Here is a 17,253-nt window from a genome sequence, read left to right as displayed (position 1 = left end):
CTTTTAAACATGCTATATCATACTCATTTATCAAATCCATAAAATCAGGAAATTGTGATTTATTCTTAATTCCACAACAATTCAAAGACAACATATTTAACCTGGTTTTCACATTGTTACTGTTACAATCATTGCTATTAACAGAGTTAGATAACTCATCATAGTTTATTGATCTTCTTTGGTTCTTGTTCGCATCTCCAGGAGATCCCTAAAATGGATGGTTAAGTGTGGAAATGTGACGCCTCTTTTTACGAGGGTTGTCATTAGGTGTACGTCCAACTGGAGTGGCACGAGCTCCGTCGTCAGAGTTACTGTCGTATTGTTCATCTTGCTCATCGTTATAAACTATGCCGTCAACGTATAAGATGTCTCTGACCATTCTTACGTGATACCCTTCTGCTTTCTTCTGCCTCATCACTGGGTAGAGACTTCTTCGAGCTTGCTCAATGCTTTCTGGGTTTTGCTGATTTACCCCAAAAGGTTTGCCTTTTTGTCTGTTTTAACCTTGCTTTGTTTTACTTAGTCGATTTCTGATTTGTGCCTTAGGTTATCGGAAGCTAGTGTTTTCACCGTGGTGTCAAAACCATAGAATTGCAGTTTCAGTTCTTCAAAATTTCTCGATAACTTTTTTATTGTACTATTCATTTGTTCCAGTTCACACATTCCACTTTCTATTGATGTTAATCTCGTATTCATTTCCTCCATTAACGAGTACAAATCTATCCAGTGTTACGGGCGTTTTCTGTGTTCCATTCTCATTTCCGTATAGACCTCTCTACTTTGGTTTAGAATTGTTGACGTATTGAATGTATTACTGTTCATATTTGCCCACTCGTAAAGAGCCTCAATTGTTATTTTGAATGTCTTGAATAGAACTCATGTACGTGAAATTCCCCTGGGCACAGGACGGGTTAAATAAAAGTTCTCGGACTTTATCATAGACGGAGTGACCCTCATCATTAAATTGAGATTCCGAACAAAAAATCATTACATAGCATTACTTCAAGGTCATGTTAAATTGCTTAAACTGATAGCGATCTGTTCGTGTTCCTCCGTGACCTTCGGACGTGTACTTGTAGAGGCGATGTATCAAATCCCTAAAATTATGATTGTTTAAAGATAATATATAGCGGAAACTGAGATTAAATGATCTAGCTAAACGACATTCTTTCTTTCGGATCAGATCAGCTATTAAGTCAGTATCATAAGAGTGAAGGAATAGGTCAGCAAGTAGATGAGCACAATTTGTTCCAATTGGAATGCCTGCCGTTTGTTGAAAAACGTATCCACCACACTGGACAAATATGTTGCCGATTAAAAATTCCAGCATTTTGTGAACATCTTCTGTATTTTTGGAAGATAATTTGGAATTATTTCTTACAAAGTATGAGGAATCTCTACCAAGAACTATATATTTGTATCTAGGTGTACCATCTTTTTGGGAAAAACAACGATGTATAATGTTTTTAAGTCGGGATATATATTGAACTCTTTATTTTCAAATTAACCATTTTGACCACGAATGACATGAAAAAAAACACAGAACACACCGAAACACATTGCCAATATAGCCAAATAGAATGATAATTACAAAAATCAATATCACCAGACCACAGACTGACACCATTTCCGATCGAGAAATGTATTTTCGAAATTGTCATGCCATCGTCTAAGCAAAAGTTTCATTTTTATTTGTCTTCTCCAGGCTTCCGATGTCACGAGGCGGTATTACCGTAATAAAAATACTCGATACAGGCTAAAAACCACTAATTCCACTTTCCATAGGCTTCTATGCTAATTTCACAATATTCAATGGCTTCTCTGGACTTTACCTTAACTTTAACCTGCAGAGGACTATATATCAGCATGATTCTACATATGTCAGCTCACAATCCTCAGAATGGCATGTGGGGTTAGCAGACTTGCAGTGCAGTACTGGTCACCGGAAGTGAAGGGTCTATAAATAGCATGGGAAATCCCAGTGTTTTCACAAGATAGGGGTATACTTAAAAATCATTATGGAGATTAGGCTTCACATCACAAGAAGCAAAATGCACCTATAAAATGTACAGAAATGTTTTTCCTTTCAGAAACCGTTTAAATTTTTTAAATAAGGTGAGAACTTTTTTCACAGCACTATGAGGAACAGAGGTAATTTCTGCGTAGGACTATTTTTGCCTACGTTCCAAATGCTCATTGGTTGAACTGGTGGTCTGTAACCTTCAGTGGGTGATATATCAGGATGGTTTCGGAAGTTAGACCACCTTTTTGTTGAAAGTTTAATTGGCAAAAAAGAGCGGCAAATAATTTTGGCGTGTAGTCCCTGCCTGTAACCTTATCTTTTCGTAAGTTTCTTGATCGGAACCACTGCCCCATTTTGTAAATATATGGACCCACCGGAGCCATGAGCTCGAGTTAAATATATCCAAATCCTTTGCAAGAGCCTGCATGAAATATCTGAAGATACTTCAAGACAGTTCATCCAATTGGTACTCAGCATTCCTCTTTATACTTTATTTCTATGATCGATGACTATTTATAATCTCGCAGGGTTTTCATTTCTAGCTAAACATCAAATGGTTATGCGTCTATAACTAGCAATAAAACGTGTAGGGAACTTGAATTTATCGACAGTGAACGATTGGTTTATTCGGGTAAACACATAGAAATAAACGTACTGATAATTAAGAGATTAGATATCAACTACCTTTAAATTTTGTAAATACAAACTAAACTAATCAGCATACTTAGTTCACGGTAAAAAATGTTTATTGGCTTTGTTTATTGGCGTAAATAACATCAAATTAAATATGATATAAAGAAATACATATAAAGTGGACCTAACTGCATCTGAACCTTGGTGGGGTATGTCGGCAAAGGGACTATTTTCCTGCGGTAGTGTAAGATAATTGCAGATACTAACAGGCTTTATAAATTAAAGGCTCCGGCGACAGCTTTATCAATTCTGATCTTCGATCAAAATTGATAAAAACCGTCTAGAGTGTCTGGGTGTAACCAAATATATAGTAACATGCTACTGTACACGTGACCAGTGGCAGATTAAGGGTAGGATCCCTATATGTAGAATGTTGTTAATGATGCAAAATAATGAATAGAAATATCTGGATTTAACCCCCTTTTCAAGATTCACTTCATGTCCCTTCCATAAGTTTCTGGATCTACTGTATGCATGCATGACAGAAATGTTGATTCTTTTTCTGTATATGATCCGAAAATACCCCCCCCCCCCAAATATATATATATATATATATATATATATATATATATATATATATATATATATATATATATATATATATATATATATATATATATAAAGGTCTGAAAAATTCCCAACGATGTTAGAACTGTCAAATTTGCGATGCTGGACTTTGTGCAGGCAGTGTTGCCATAGATGTCACATCAGTACGAGTTCGAGTCCCGCGGAGGGAACGACCAAAAATTTGCATCGCAAATTTGACAGTCCTAACATCGTTGGGAATTTTTCAGACCTTACTATATGTTTATAAATCTTCCCTGTATCAATTTGATCCGATGGAGCAGTGTAGCAAATAGAGTCGTCACATTCTGAGACTATATATGTAGCGAAATAATGTCATACCGCCATAGCCACAAGCCTTCGTATGTGTGCATATAGTAAGATTTAAGAAGCTTTTCAGTCTTTATTTGGAATGCCATTTTTTTGGAAATCTCGCGCAGTTTTTACCCACCACCCACCCACACACACACACACCCTTTTCATTTTTTTTTAATTCTTCTACACAGGCACTTGTTGGACATGAATGGTTAACATCACCCCCTTTTTTCTTTTACCGACAACCATAATTTCTACTCGATTAACCAGGGACTTAATAGTTACGTCTGTATAAAAATTCATCCATTCAGTTTTTTACGTTCGTTCTTATCCTATATCCTTGTAAAATTTAATTTGGTTTTATGTTATAATTTTTCAACCGGAAGTTGTTATGACGTCCTAAATTCTGAACTCCCAACATTTTGCCACAAGAAACCAGGAAATAGTCAGAAGAAAGCGACAAAAATGGTTCATAATTTTTATTCAACTAGTTCATCTACATAAAGTAAAAAATCTCATTTCAGGAACAAAATCATGTCGTTGACTTCGATCTACTAATGTCCAAATAAGAACTTCAAGTTCTTAAAGAAGGTTGCAACTTACAGGGAGGTGTCACTACTGTCACTGCCAGGTCTATCCATCCCCCTGTTGATGACCAGGCTGATATATTTCTGTATATATTTACTCTCATAGGCCATCCAGCCAATTTTGCCTAGTCAAGTTCCAAAAAAAAATTGATAACAGATAGTTTAGACGAACTGAGCTGTGGTAATGACTCCCTTTCAATAAGTTTCATTGGTAGAAGATTAAAAAAACTACTTCATTAACAATAACAGTCCTATGGAGTAGACATTGCCTAAATTAGCGAGCACCGTGAGCTTTACCATACATGTACAGGTACAGTCTGTGTGAGACTCGTAAAAATAAAAAGGACATTACAAAGAGGGGAAGGGTTGACCCGGATGAAAATTTTTGCTTCGTAAGTGCAATATTTTTATTTTATTTAAGCAGCAAGCAAAATCAATATTTCTATTTGAAAATCTGTCTTGCTAATTAATGGGGGAGTTTTTTTTATCAATAAATAAATAACTTGTACATTTCCCCCCCACCCCACCCCACCCCAAAAAAAAAATTCCAACCCCATATCCCACTTTCCCATCGCTCTGAAAATGGTCAATGACTTTACAGCACTTTGCAATACTTTACATTTTTAATCCCTTAAGGGCATCCATTTCAGTTTTGGCCTATCAGATCAGGTACTGGAAATATTACAGTTCACCACTTATGGTGGGAATATTTTACACCTATCATGTGACGTAAACAAAATTCAGATGACAGCTGGAAATTCTTAACAAGAAAATGATTGCCTTTCCTATCTTAGAAAAGCTATGCTTTGATTTTGATAATATAATCAGAGTTATATTTTTTTTCTGAGGCAGGTTAGGTTCTTGACAACAGCAACAGTGGAATAGCGGAGGTACATGTACGTACATCTACATGTTTCCTGAAGTTTTTATAAACATAACCTTCACTTCTTTAAATAAGTAAAACAAATTAGAAAAAGACTTGAAATCTATCAGAAAAGATTAATTTATTTTCACTGAATGTAATCTTAATCTTAATTTTCTTATTTGTTTGATTGAAGGAAATAATGAATTTTCTCCGTAAGGACAGTCACTTTTTGTTACTGCTGGGACATGACTTTTTTTTCATTAGTATATTGGGGAACCTTAAGGAAAATTTAGAAAGTACATGTACAATGTAATAACCGTAGAGCTCACACCGCTTCGCAATAAGACGTTTTGGTTGCACATTTTTTATTTGAAGTTTACTGGTATATGCGTAACTTTGTGTTTATTATTTGTTATATAATATTTGATGATAAATTGGAAGATAACACCTTTTAGTGGATAATTGTGGCTTCATAAATCCAGTACTTAGCATCCAAGTCCAACATTCTTGTCCGGAAATGCAGAAAATATCTGCCATAAGAAGCAAACGATAAATCAATACATGTATATGGATCAGATCAACCAAGGGACAGATTAAGTAGGGAGTTTTAATCATTGGCATTAGGATGGAGTGACTAGGGATGAAGTGAAAATGGGATGGATTCAAACGTTTAAGACAAGATTATGGAATGAACTTTATTTAATTCAGCTTACTATAATTCATGTTTTACCGTTCACATTTCATTATGAAACGTCCAAATTTGTTGTACGGGTTCTTGGGACTTAGGTTAAATTTATCTCAGTTGAAGTGTTTCTTTTGATAATCATGTTTCATAACAGAACAGATAATTCTCCATTTCAATGGAACATTTCTTAAGCTTGAGACAAGATCATACCAACGGCTACAATATGTGTCAATCAAGTTTCAGTCTTGATTTGTCAGTAATAAATTTTTAACATGATTATTGATACTCTTGATCAACTGATATCAAGAGACTGGATATTTTGAACAAGAAATCATTATGGAGTAAGTGGGATCAGGAAAAAACAACAAAATGAAAATTCCAACAGAATGTCACTGCCTGAAATTTTCTAATCCAGTGCTGCTAAATAAGACAAAATCAATAGCACAGTGCAATGGTATGCTGAATCATATATTAATTTTGTTGAATGAATTTGGTAAGGGGTAGAGTTATAGATTAGAAATTCAATTTCATGGATATAGGATACAGTCAGTCAATCATTCAGTCAGCAGGATGATTTCATTTTGTCCAAAATATTTAGTTACTTATATATGTAGCTTAAAGAAAAAGTAACATTTATCTCAATAAAAGAAAATGAATATATGAAAATGCTTGCATATATTGTGTGCATGTACATGTAAGTAACATATAACACATTATGTGACATATATTTTTAAAAAGCACTAGTAAATCATGCATGTATGCATTCACTTCTCCTTGTTCATCCCCACTTCTTCCTAGTGTCTCCTTGAAAGAGATGTCACTTGTCCCTATTTTTCTCAAGTAGCTTGAGGCCTTGGATTGTTTAGAATTTTGCAGGGACAGAGGAAATTTCAGCTGTTATGCTCACATTTGTTTGGTTTTAATTTGTCCACTTTACATGTACAAAAACAAATGTATTGACTTGAAATAAAAACAGCACAAGTTTGAGGCTTTGAATCATGATAAAATGGGATGCTTTGCAGAGCATTTTTCCAATTAGTGCCAAAGTCGTATATATAGTTTTCTTTCTAGTCCATATACTGTTAATGTCTTTATACTGCAATCCTCATTATTGTTTAAATACCCCCTATAGGTGCAATGATAAACATATTTCATGCAAAGGTGAAATGTAGGTGGTGCCAAAGTCTTATATACTGTCAGTGGCCATATATCATCAATAAACATGCTGTCAATGCATTTGGATGCTCAAATATAACAATTGTAAGTAAGTTTTTTGAAAATGTCCAAGTAGTTTTGAGCAAATAACATGCATGTCTATGAAAAATTTTGTGTAGTAGGTGTTTTGACTATATTTCGAAGCTTCAGTAGATAGAGATATAGTCAATACTGCTTACCATGAGTTTGATTTCTGTATATTAGTATTCAGGTGTTACTTGACCCATTCTGGACCATGATTAAAGTTAATTTGAACCAAGTCTCTTCAAACTTGGCACACATTTGCAGGTCATAAAATACAGGCATGACAGGTGAAATTCTAGTACTGTGTACTTCAAGTTATTGTTCATGAGGTAAAGCTTTTTTCACTTGAAAAATATGGCCTGTATATACATTGTTTTACCTTGTGAGTTTAAGGTACATGTTCGTATTTAATTAAGCATAGGTTGTGCCTCATTCCTGTCTTTTTTTTTCAGATGCAATTTATGCTTTTATTTAGTCGGCAAGGAAAACTTCGACTACAAAAATGGTATAATGCATATCCTGAGAAATTGAAGAAAAAGTTCATTCGGGAGTTAACTTCATTGGTCCTGGCTAGAAAACCCAAAATGTCCAGTTTTATAGAGTGGAAGGACTTAAAAATTGTATACAAAAGGTAAGTTCATCATTGTGGGGTATTCATTTATTATGTTACATGTACCTGGTGCATGTATGTAAAAATGTACATACTTAATTGTTTTTTTTCCTAGAACCAAAGCAAACATCTCATGGTCACTTGTTCTCTATTTTTCTTTTCAGGTATGCAAGTTTGTATTTTTGTTGTGCTATCGAAAATGAAGACAACGAATTACTAACTTTGGAAGTTATTCACAGATATGTAGAGTTACTTGACAAATACTTTGGGAGTGTAAGTACATCAGTTGTTCATGCAAGTGATCTTTATTTGATGTTTTTCATAAGGAATGACTTCTGTAATTGAATTTAAATAACAGATATTCTGTTCTCAAGTTCTTAAATGAACATATATTGAGCTATAGAATGCCTCTGTAAATATTGGGTCATAGTGAGATTTAATCATTAACTTGCTTCATGAGTCAGCATGAAAGCTCTATAGAGCTTATGGTTTTTGTCATGTGCATCCGACTATAAATGAAACTTAATGTTCTGTTCTGTTCATCTTTTTAACACAGGCTTATTATGTTTCTCAAGAAAAAAGGGGTGCCACCATGTACAGAATCATCTGTGTCCGAAGTACCTGTGCTTGATTAAGAGAAAATAACATGTTACCATTAGCCATCCAAATTAAGGTTTACAGTCAATATTTCAAGAAGATTCTGTTAGCCTTCCTAATAAGGATTTACAGTCAATCTTTCGGGAAGCTACTAATAGCCTTCCAAATAAGGATTTACAGTCAATCTTTCGGGAAGCTACTGTTAGCCTTCCAATTTAAGATTTACAGTCAATATTTCTGGAAGCTACTGTTAGCCTACCAAATTAAAATTTACAGTCAGTCTTTCAGGAAGCTACTGTAAGCATTCCAAATTAAGATTAACAGTCAAACTTCAGGTAGCTACTGTTAGCCTTCCAAATTAAGATTTACAGTCAATATTTCAGGTTGCTGCTGTTAGCTTACCAAGTTAAAATTTACAGCCAATCTTTCAGGAAGCTGCTTTTAGAGTTTCAAAGTTGATTTCTATCATTATAAATTATGTAGTAAATTGAATGTCAAATTTTAATCATACTGTTTCAGGTGTGTGAACTTGACATTATTTTCAATTTTGAAAAAGCTTACTTCATGTTAGATGAACTATTGCTTGGTGGAGAAGTGCAGGAAAGTAGCAAGAAGAATGTAATTAAGGCCATAGCAGCACAAGATTTGATTCAAGAGGTAGGCATTTTTTATGATATTTATTCTATTGTTTGTACTGAATAGCATATCAAAACTTAAAAATATACATGTGTAAACATTTTTCGGGCATTAAAATGAACTTCCCAAGGTATCATTTTTTCAAATGTATCACCTTTATCTCTTTACATGTAGTGTTATTAAATTTATTGATTTTGTTGAAAATAAATTTCAATTAATAAAAGTTCAGTTTAAACTATTTGCAAAAACTACATTCATATTTATACTTAAAAAAGACTGGCTTTTGGTTCACAAGCTTTTTATTGCTTGGTTTGTAGAGCCAACTTATAATATTTACTCTACTCCATTCATACGATGGATGCTGTATACTTCATTTTCTTGTTTGTCTGTTTTTCTGTTTTACCCAGATTTATTTGGTGCAGTTTTCTACTTCCTTTCGATGAGAATATTTTTATATTTGTCACACTCCTTTGACATGATAAGTTGTAGGTTTTCTTATATATTGTTTGTTCTGCCCAATTTTGACTTCCTGTTTTACAGGACTTTAATAGATTGTAAACAAGTTGGGATACCTTTAGCAAGATATGGGGTACAACCTCCTCTTCAAAAAATTGTTGTTCATCAGTTCATGAAATGTACATAGTCTAGATTTTTGCCAATTTTACGTCTCTCTCAAATCTAGCACAAACCACTGAAATTATGAAAAAGTAGTTTAAACAAATCAGTAAAGTTGTTTTTTTTTCATTTTTTGTGAATACACAAGTTTAAAAAGTACATTTTGACCAAAATCTGTATAGACAGAGGTCATGAAAACTAATATTTTCTAGGTGGTCTTTAAGAAATCCTCCCAGTCCCATCTAAAATCTCAATTGCAAATAAATAAAACTTTCAAATATTGCTCTTTTTGAACAAATAATGCGGAATTTTTTTCAGTCAGGGTTGACTGGATCAACCATTTTTGGGCGAAAACTGCATCATAGTAAATTTAATGAAAAATTCAATGAAATGAATATGACAAAATTCATACATCACCAACTCAAGAGGCTAAATTAATTGTAAAAATACTGATTGTTTTTAAAAAGTCATTTCAACTTTGTAGTTTTTCATGAATTGTTATATGTTCTATTGATACTGTTTCTTAAATTTCTCCATGTCTTGTCAAAGCATGACATTAGTATATAGCATGTAGCACATATAATCACTCTGTGGTAGTAGTCTTATTCCCAACTCTTTTTTTGCTCTATAAAGCTGCTTGAGATCTCCATTGCCTTTCCATTTACCAGCTTGTTTATGTGTTTATTTAAACTGTTAGCATTTTATCATACCTGCTTCTGGGTGTTAATGTGAACTGAATGCTCCTTCTAGCAAGGCTTTTGACATTGTCATAATATTCTTGCACTTACAAACAGTAACAATGAATTTGAAAAAAAACTCTACCAGTTTTAAAATTCAAGGATATGTTGTGAGGAAAAAATATTTAACTTAATTTTCTTGTAATCAGATTTTTTTCTATCTGCTGAAAAAGAAATTGAGTAAATTTTGTGGTTCAAACTTTCCTTTTTTATGTTTTGATAGGAGGAGACCCCACAAGGATTTTTTGACGATCATGGTCTCGGTTGATTTGCTGCATGTGTAGTGAAGAAGATGTTCCCTCATTATCCTGCATTTTCATAGCAACCATAAGACCTTAATTATCAACTAACCTCCTCATAACGTAGAATGCTTGCCTCTACTGTATTGTTTTATGATATGTGTGGTCATGGTATTTGGGTGTTACATATATATATTTTTTTAATTTTCAAAGTATTTTTGTAGCCTTGGTTTACAGCTGTCTCAGAAACAATGTGGATTCATTTCCTTGTCAATATTTTCAGAACAAGCCATAATTTCTTTAGGAAAAAAAATCAATTATCTAATTTAATTTAAGTATAAAAACAATTGATTTTTCAACAGAAGAATTATAGACCTTTAAACAGGAAATTAAATTTGACTTTTCAGTGGATTACTGGAAATTTTAGAAGGAATTTTAAGACAAGTTTAATTTTACAGTTAAGTGTAAGTTTTTGTAAGAATCAGGCAAAATGGGAAATATCAGATGCATGATCTGACAATATAATTTCACTGAAGGATGCTTTCTCTATTTGAAAAGAGCATTTTTTTTATTTCTGCATCACTGGATTTGCTCAGAAATTTTTCAAATAGAATGTTAGAAAAATAAGGTTTTTGACAGAGTTATCTGCCCTTGAGATGTTCATTTTCAGTGCATTTCAATGAAATTATAACTCAACACATCAACATGATGCAGAAAATATTGTCTTATTTTCCTTGATTCTAATGTTGCAAGTAGTCAAATCAAACTTTCAAAATGGTGGGTTATTTCATGCCATGTTTCACCCACTGCCTGATTCCTACAGAGACTGACACTTAAGATTAAGTAGCTATTCAAAGTTACACTGTCAAATTGTTGCCCTATTGTACTTGTAGCTTTTTTTCAGAATAATTATTTGTTTGTATGTTTATCATATCTATCCACAAATTTTTTTTTTCTCTGTTACTTAACTTGACAGCTCATTGTTCTTATTATTATACATGTACCTCACCACACAAAGTGACAAGGTATTATTATACATGTACCTCACCACACAAAGTGACAAGGTATTATTATACATGTACCTCACCACACAAAGTGACAAGGTATTATTATACATGTACCTCGCTACACAAAGTGACAAGGTATTATTATACATGTACCTCACCACACAAAGTGACAAGGTATTATCTATTACCCACTGAAAAGTTGATTGTCCACCTGTCTGTTCATCCCCTCATGGTTGCCAGATGATAACTTGAGAACAGATTAATGATTTTTTTTTTAAACTTTACACAGTTATCTATTTATTTTTTCAAAACCTGTTGAAAATTTTATATCGGCCTTGAATAATAAAAACATCTTGTTAACAATGTCTTGATGATGCAATTAAATGTTTCCCCTTTCATTCAAATTTTTGAATTAAGATAGACATTTAAGATCAGAAAAATATTGCACATGATCTAAATTAGTGTAACTATCTTATAGAAGTTGAATTTCACAAGTTTATGTTAACACTGTATATTAAAATCCTGGTACAAAAAAGCTTATGAGTCAGATATTTGTTGTTAAAAAAGTTTTCTTTAGTTGTGTCTGTGTGGTTTTCAAATTTATGATTTTCAAATCAGATAAAATGTGCCATACCTGTAATACACCCATTTATTATAAATGTATGTTCATTTACTGGATCAGTTTATTTCTTAAGACTGCAAAAAAATTGCTTTTTAATTTTATTTGGTGTTTCAACTTTCGAGGGCATTGTCAGTTATGCACCCAAGCCTTTTAACTTCTACAATGTGAACTTATATGATTTGTATAGATTTCTACCTCTAACTTTATACATGCACAGTAAATAGCAATAATTAAAGATTTAACTAGCACCAATGTTTAACCGCAACACACACACAATCAGAAATAATTAATATTTGTGTATCCCCATCACAAGAACTCATTTTTAGCTTACCTGGCCAAAGGCCATGTGAGCTATTGCCATCACTTGGCATCCGTCGTCATTAACAGTTTTTCAAAACTCTTCTCCTCTGACACTACTTGACCAACTGGAACCAATGTTCCATGGGATATCCTGCATAAAACTGATGTGATGATTTTTGATTTGTTGAAAAACATGGCCACCATTACTAAAAATAGAATATAGGGGTCAGACAGTAGTTTTTCGCATATATCTCCAAAACTGTTAGGCTTAGCCAAATATTTACTGGCGTAACGTTTTCAACATGATGAGATCTATATGTGATCAAATTTTGTTGTTATCGGTTGAGCCATGTTGGAGTTACTTCCCTTTTACAACATTTTTTTTTGCTATTTTTAATGTTATTTCTTTCAAAAATCTTTTCCCCTAACACTACTTGACCAACTGAAACCAAACTTGATATGAATGTTCCTTGGGGTATCCTGCATAGAACTGATTTGGGGACTTTTGATTCTTCAAAAAACATGGTTGCCATTACTAAAAATAGAACATAGGATCTCCAAAACCCCAGGTTTAGCCAAGTTCTTTTTATTGCTTAAATTTCTTTATTATAAGGCCTATAAACATCTCCAGGGATCAAAGTCAGATGACTCCTTGTCCTTTGGAAGGTGAAAAATGATTTTTTTTTTCAGTTTTCAGCCAAAATCTTGAAAACTATGATAGAATGAAACTTTAAATTGCTGAAATGATCCTTATGATACGACCTGTGAAAGTTTGCAGGGATCAAACTTGTTTGATGAATCCTAGTTAGAGTTATTGCCCTTGAAAGACAAAAAAAAAAATTAACAAGGTGAGCTATTCAGGCTCTTGGGAGCCTCTTGTTAACCTATATTGTCACTTAGCTAGTTGCTAGAAATAGTTGTAGAAAATGAATTGAATGCAAAGAAGATATTTTAAAACACTCTATGTACATAATATGCTTAACTTTATATTTCTATAAAAGAAAACAGATTTGTTACCAATGATTTTTTTGTAGACAATTTTTATGGCAATAACACTTTTATTGTTACTTCTATATTTTTATTGATCCTTAAAATTAGAAATATAAAAGAAATGGATTTTAATGGGAACAATATTTTGTAATTTTGTATGACATAACATAACCATTTAAGCCAAAAATATGTATGCATAAGGTTTTTTGCCTGAGAGGGAATTATATTTTTACAGAATTTTGTTGCAAAATCTTTGATTACCAAATTCTGCAGACTACAGTGGTTGATCCAAGGGCTCTGGGGATCATAAAACCCCCCTTTATAAGAAAATTTTGCTAATGAAGGGTTATAACAGAATTACTGAACTGATAGACTCTAGGCAATAGTCACAATGGAAAGTCTGTATTACAAATTGCAATATCAAAATAAAAAGTGGACAGTTAGAAACTACCACAATGGTCCTGATTTGGACTTTATTTCACACAAAATTTTAGCAAAAAAGAACAAATTATAGCCTGGGATCCATTTAGAATACCCTTTTAAATGTATGTATGGATCCAACTCCTGCAAAGCTCCAAAATAGCGTCTGACGTTCAAAATTCACTCTAGACGCTGCAGCCAGCTCTCTAAAAAAATGCAAGAATCTTGCAAAGTCAGGAATTATGCTACGTTATCCGATTGTCAGATATCATTTTATTTGAAAAGTGTCAGAAAATTTCGGAAGGCCTGTCTGTAGTGGTTATTATGAGTCTGCTGCTGCATGGAACTTGACAAAGTCATTACTGTAAGTCCTGCAATAGTTTGCTCTCAGAAGAAATAAATAAATAACAAAAATATGGGATCTTTTAATGAATGCAGAAAGCATGTTCAGAATTTCAGACAAATGTGGAATATTTTCTGAGATTTTTTTTATTTCTTGACTTATCAATAGACTGTGATACTTTTTCTGCTTTTTTTCTTTATCATTTTTTGTGACAGTAATGTTTTTTTTATGCCATTTGAACAAATATAAACTATAATACAAGAATTTTCTGTTATGATGTTATATATTGTATACAGTTAATATATAATTTATAATAAAAGTGCATAATAGACAATATCTCAGTTTTGCCCCATGAATGCAAGTGCAGACTAATTACAGGTCTATGATATTAATATTTTGTGAAGAGAAACTTGTGTGATGTCATCAGTCCACCATATTTAATTTCATTGGAAAGTATGATTTTTATTGTAACATTTGTTACAAATAAAAACTTTGTAATACATACTATACCTTGATAGGCAAAACATTCGCAATCGTATAACCTAAATACAAAATAGTAAGTACGTTCAGGGGTCACCAAAAGGTCTTCAACAAGTGTTAACACACAGGAGTTTCCAAAAGGTCTTCAACAAGTGTTAACATACAAAGTAATAAAATGGAATTTTTAACAATGACATATTTCTCACAACCATAAAAATTGAATTCAACAAAATCAATAATTCGCAATAACATCTGAATTTACCGTCAGACAGGAATTTTTTCTTCACATTCAGTCCAGAACCATAAAATATGTTATAAAATCCCTTAAAATTTAAAGTTCTATATTAATTGAGTAGTAGGGAATATTGTAAATACTGTTTTACCAGTTAAATTTATTTAAAACAACTCATGGTCTTCTATCGTGTTCAAACAAACTTGCTCAGCTGCACCAAAGACACGTCAAAATACTCCTACATCGTAAGATTGATTGATTGATTGTCGGGGTTTAACGCCCGAGCAGCAATATTTGTCTGTTTTCCATGTCTGGTCTTTGTCGCTGGATTACAATCTTTTGATTTCCGATAGAATCTTGGTTCCCTCGATTACTCCTCCATATTTCAACCCCGTCAGGGTCCGGTTTTGTAGAACATCTCAAACTGAGATTCTCTTCAAATCCTTCATCAACTCCAGTTTCGACCAATCAAATCACTTGAAATTGAAGATGTGAGGAAATTTTCAGGACTTGAGATTTTTTATGAAACGCAGACCTGAACTTGAATAGCTTGCTAGACAACCTCTATCATTGCTGGAGTACGTCACACAGTGTATCCTGCAGGTTCTGGTCAAATACAAATGTATTTCATTTGTTTATTTTTATTTTAGGAATGCGAAGAACCCCGTGGTCTTCTGGAAGAACTTGGATTTATTACTGGAAGCTAACTCAGAAACAGTTTTTTTATGGTTCAAAGGTTGTGACTGTGAGAGATTAATTCCTTCCGATATATATTTATACTGCCCAATGGATGTACTTATTTACAAGTAGAGTTTACATATTTGTTAACCAACTGTTATTGTTTGAAAACCACCGATAATGATGTTTCACGGATGCGATGTTTGGCCATTGTACAACTTTTACACTGATTTATACAACTGCAAAATGTTTTATGTGGCTGGCACTCTTGTTCTCATCTTAGTCGTCGTCCCTACATAGTTTTTTTTCCTGAAATAAGTTAATATAGTGTTAATGGAACGCGATGAAATTTTAAACATGAGGAGCCCTTGCCTCAAAGTAGGAATCAAAACTGGGTAACCTAGCATTTGATAAAAATTTGCAAGGATTGCTTTCTTTTTCATGTTTACTTTGATTTAAAGTCTTGCATATTTTGTGCTCTTTGACCACCTATATCATTCCATGTATTACATTTTTGATTTGGGGTCCTGTTCTTAAGTCAACCAAATGGGACCCAAACTGACTTATTTAATCCATTGACACTCCGAACCGTGTATGATTTTGATAATAAATTTGATTATTATATTCGTCCACATTGAGACCAAAAGTACAATATATGAAATTTTCGTATCACAAAGGAAAGGTTAGATTTGAGATTGGTAAAAAACGTGTATATTTTATCACCCTTTGTTACTAGAGTAAGAACAAGTAAAATATAAGAAATTCAATCAGTATTGACAATGTACTTACCGGATTCATGTACATAAATTTTGAATATTTTGGCCTTATTGGTTAATAATTTTAATTTCAGACGTAACACGCTTTCTGGTTGAATAAATAATTTTGCCCATTATCCCATAGACCAAATTTTTTTAATGTGACTGTGACGTCATCAGCCCATTTGCCGATTTACTCCTTAAATTTTAATACAAAAATGAAATTAAAATGAATGAATGTTATATTTTTTTTGGTCTATTTGAAATAACCCCAATGCCCGTGATGCACTCTTAAAATAACCTGCCACGTGATTGGGGTTATTTCCTCATAGACCGAAAAAATAAAACAGTCATTCCTTTAAAAGTCTAGTTTACGAATTTCATAAGGGGACACGAGCCACCTCCTCTTTCTTTTCGATTCACTTGTGATGTCTGATCGCAAACTTTTAGTTCTACATATTCATTCCATGTCAGAATCTTACGTTGTGTCAAATATTTAATTACATTGCAAATTCAGAGCTTTATTAAGCTTGAATGTCCTAATTGTCCAGGGTTCGACCTATGCTGTCGTATCAGGCTGCACCCGGCAAACCATTTCATTATTTTTTTATTACTGTTGTTTTAACTGATAACACATTGTGTGTGTTTGAAATAGCAGGGTATTATTTATTCAACGACTGAATAATGAATTTTTCAGGTCAATACAGATGGTAGTACTAGTTAGTATTTTAGTTTGGTTTTGTGTCTCTGGGTTCCATCTAATTTTTTGTCTCAATCATCATAATTTCAAGAAATTGTTTACCTATTCTTCTAGTAGAAAAATAATTATGAAAATGTTGATGATCAAATATATATGATATTATAAAGAAAGTATATTTTCCAATAAATGTCTGAGAGTACAAATTTGTCAGCTAAAAGAGTTTCCATTTATTGTTGATCACAGCATGTACTAGTAAGTATAATATCTAGACGAATGTCTTATACTTCTATGACCACGCCGTACGCTCTTGTGATATAAACA

At 33.0% G+C, this 17,253-nt stretch overlaps 1 protein-coding gene across 2 annotated transcripts; it reads left to right on the top strand.

The window, feature by feature from the left end:
• Positions 1 to 3,982: 3,982 nt before the first annotated feature.
• Positions 3,983 to 17,135, top strand: LOC148625479 (AP-1 complex subunit sigma-2-like). Of its 2 annotated transcripts, none has more exons than XM_088569053.1 (5): positions 3,983 to 4,063; positions 7,424 to 7,602; positions 7,746 to 7,854; positions 8,698 to 8,835; positions 15,450 to 17,135. In XM_088569053.1, exons 1-5 carry the CDS (start codon positions 4,061 to 4,063, stop codon positions 15,504 to 15,506), a joined length of 486 nt encoding a protein of 161 aa, XP_088425179.1. In that variant the 5' UTR covers positions 3,983 to 4,060; the 3' UTR covers positions 15,507 to 17,135. The 2 variants fall into 2 exon arrangements, with proteins under 2 accessions (XP_088425179.1, XP_088425180.1); XM_088569054.1 differs by lacking the exon at positions 15,450 to 17,135 and adding an exon at positions 10,390 to 14,351.
• Positions 17,136 to 17,253: the final 118 nt, after the last annotated feature.

The sequence above is a fragment of the Perna viridis genome, chromosome 2 (assembly GCF_037379345.1).
Source record: "Perna viridis isolate PV_CMFRI_1.1 ecotype Kerala chromosome 2, ASM3737934v1, whole genome shotgun sequence".
Taxonomy (NCBI): domain Eukaryota; kingdom Metazoa; phylum Mollusca; class Bivalvia; order Mytilida; family Mytilidae; genus Perna; species Perna viridis.
This window is presented reverse-complemented; position numbering and strand designations above follow the sequence as displayed.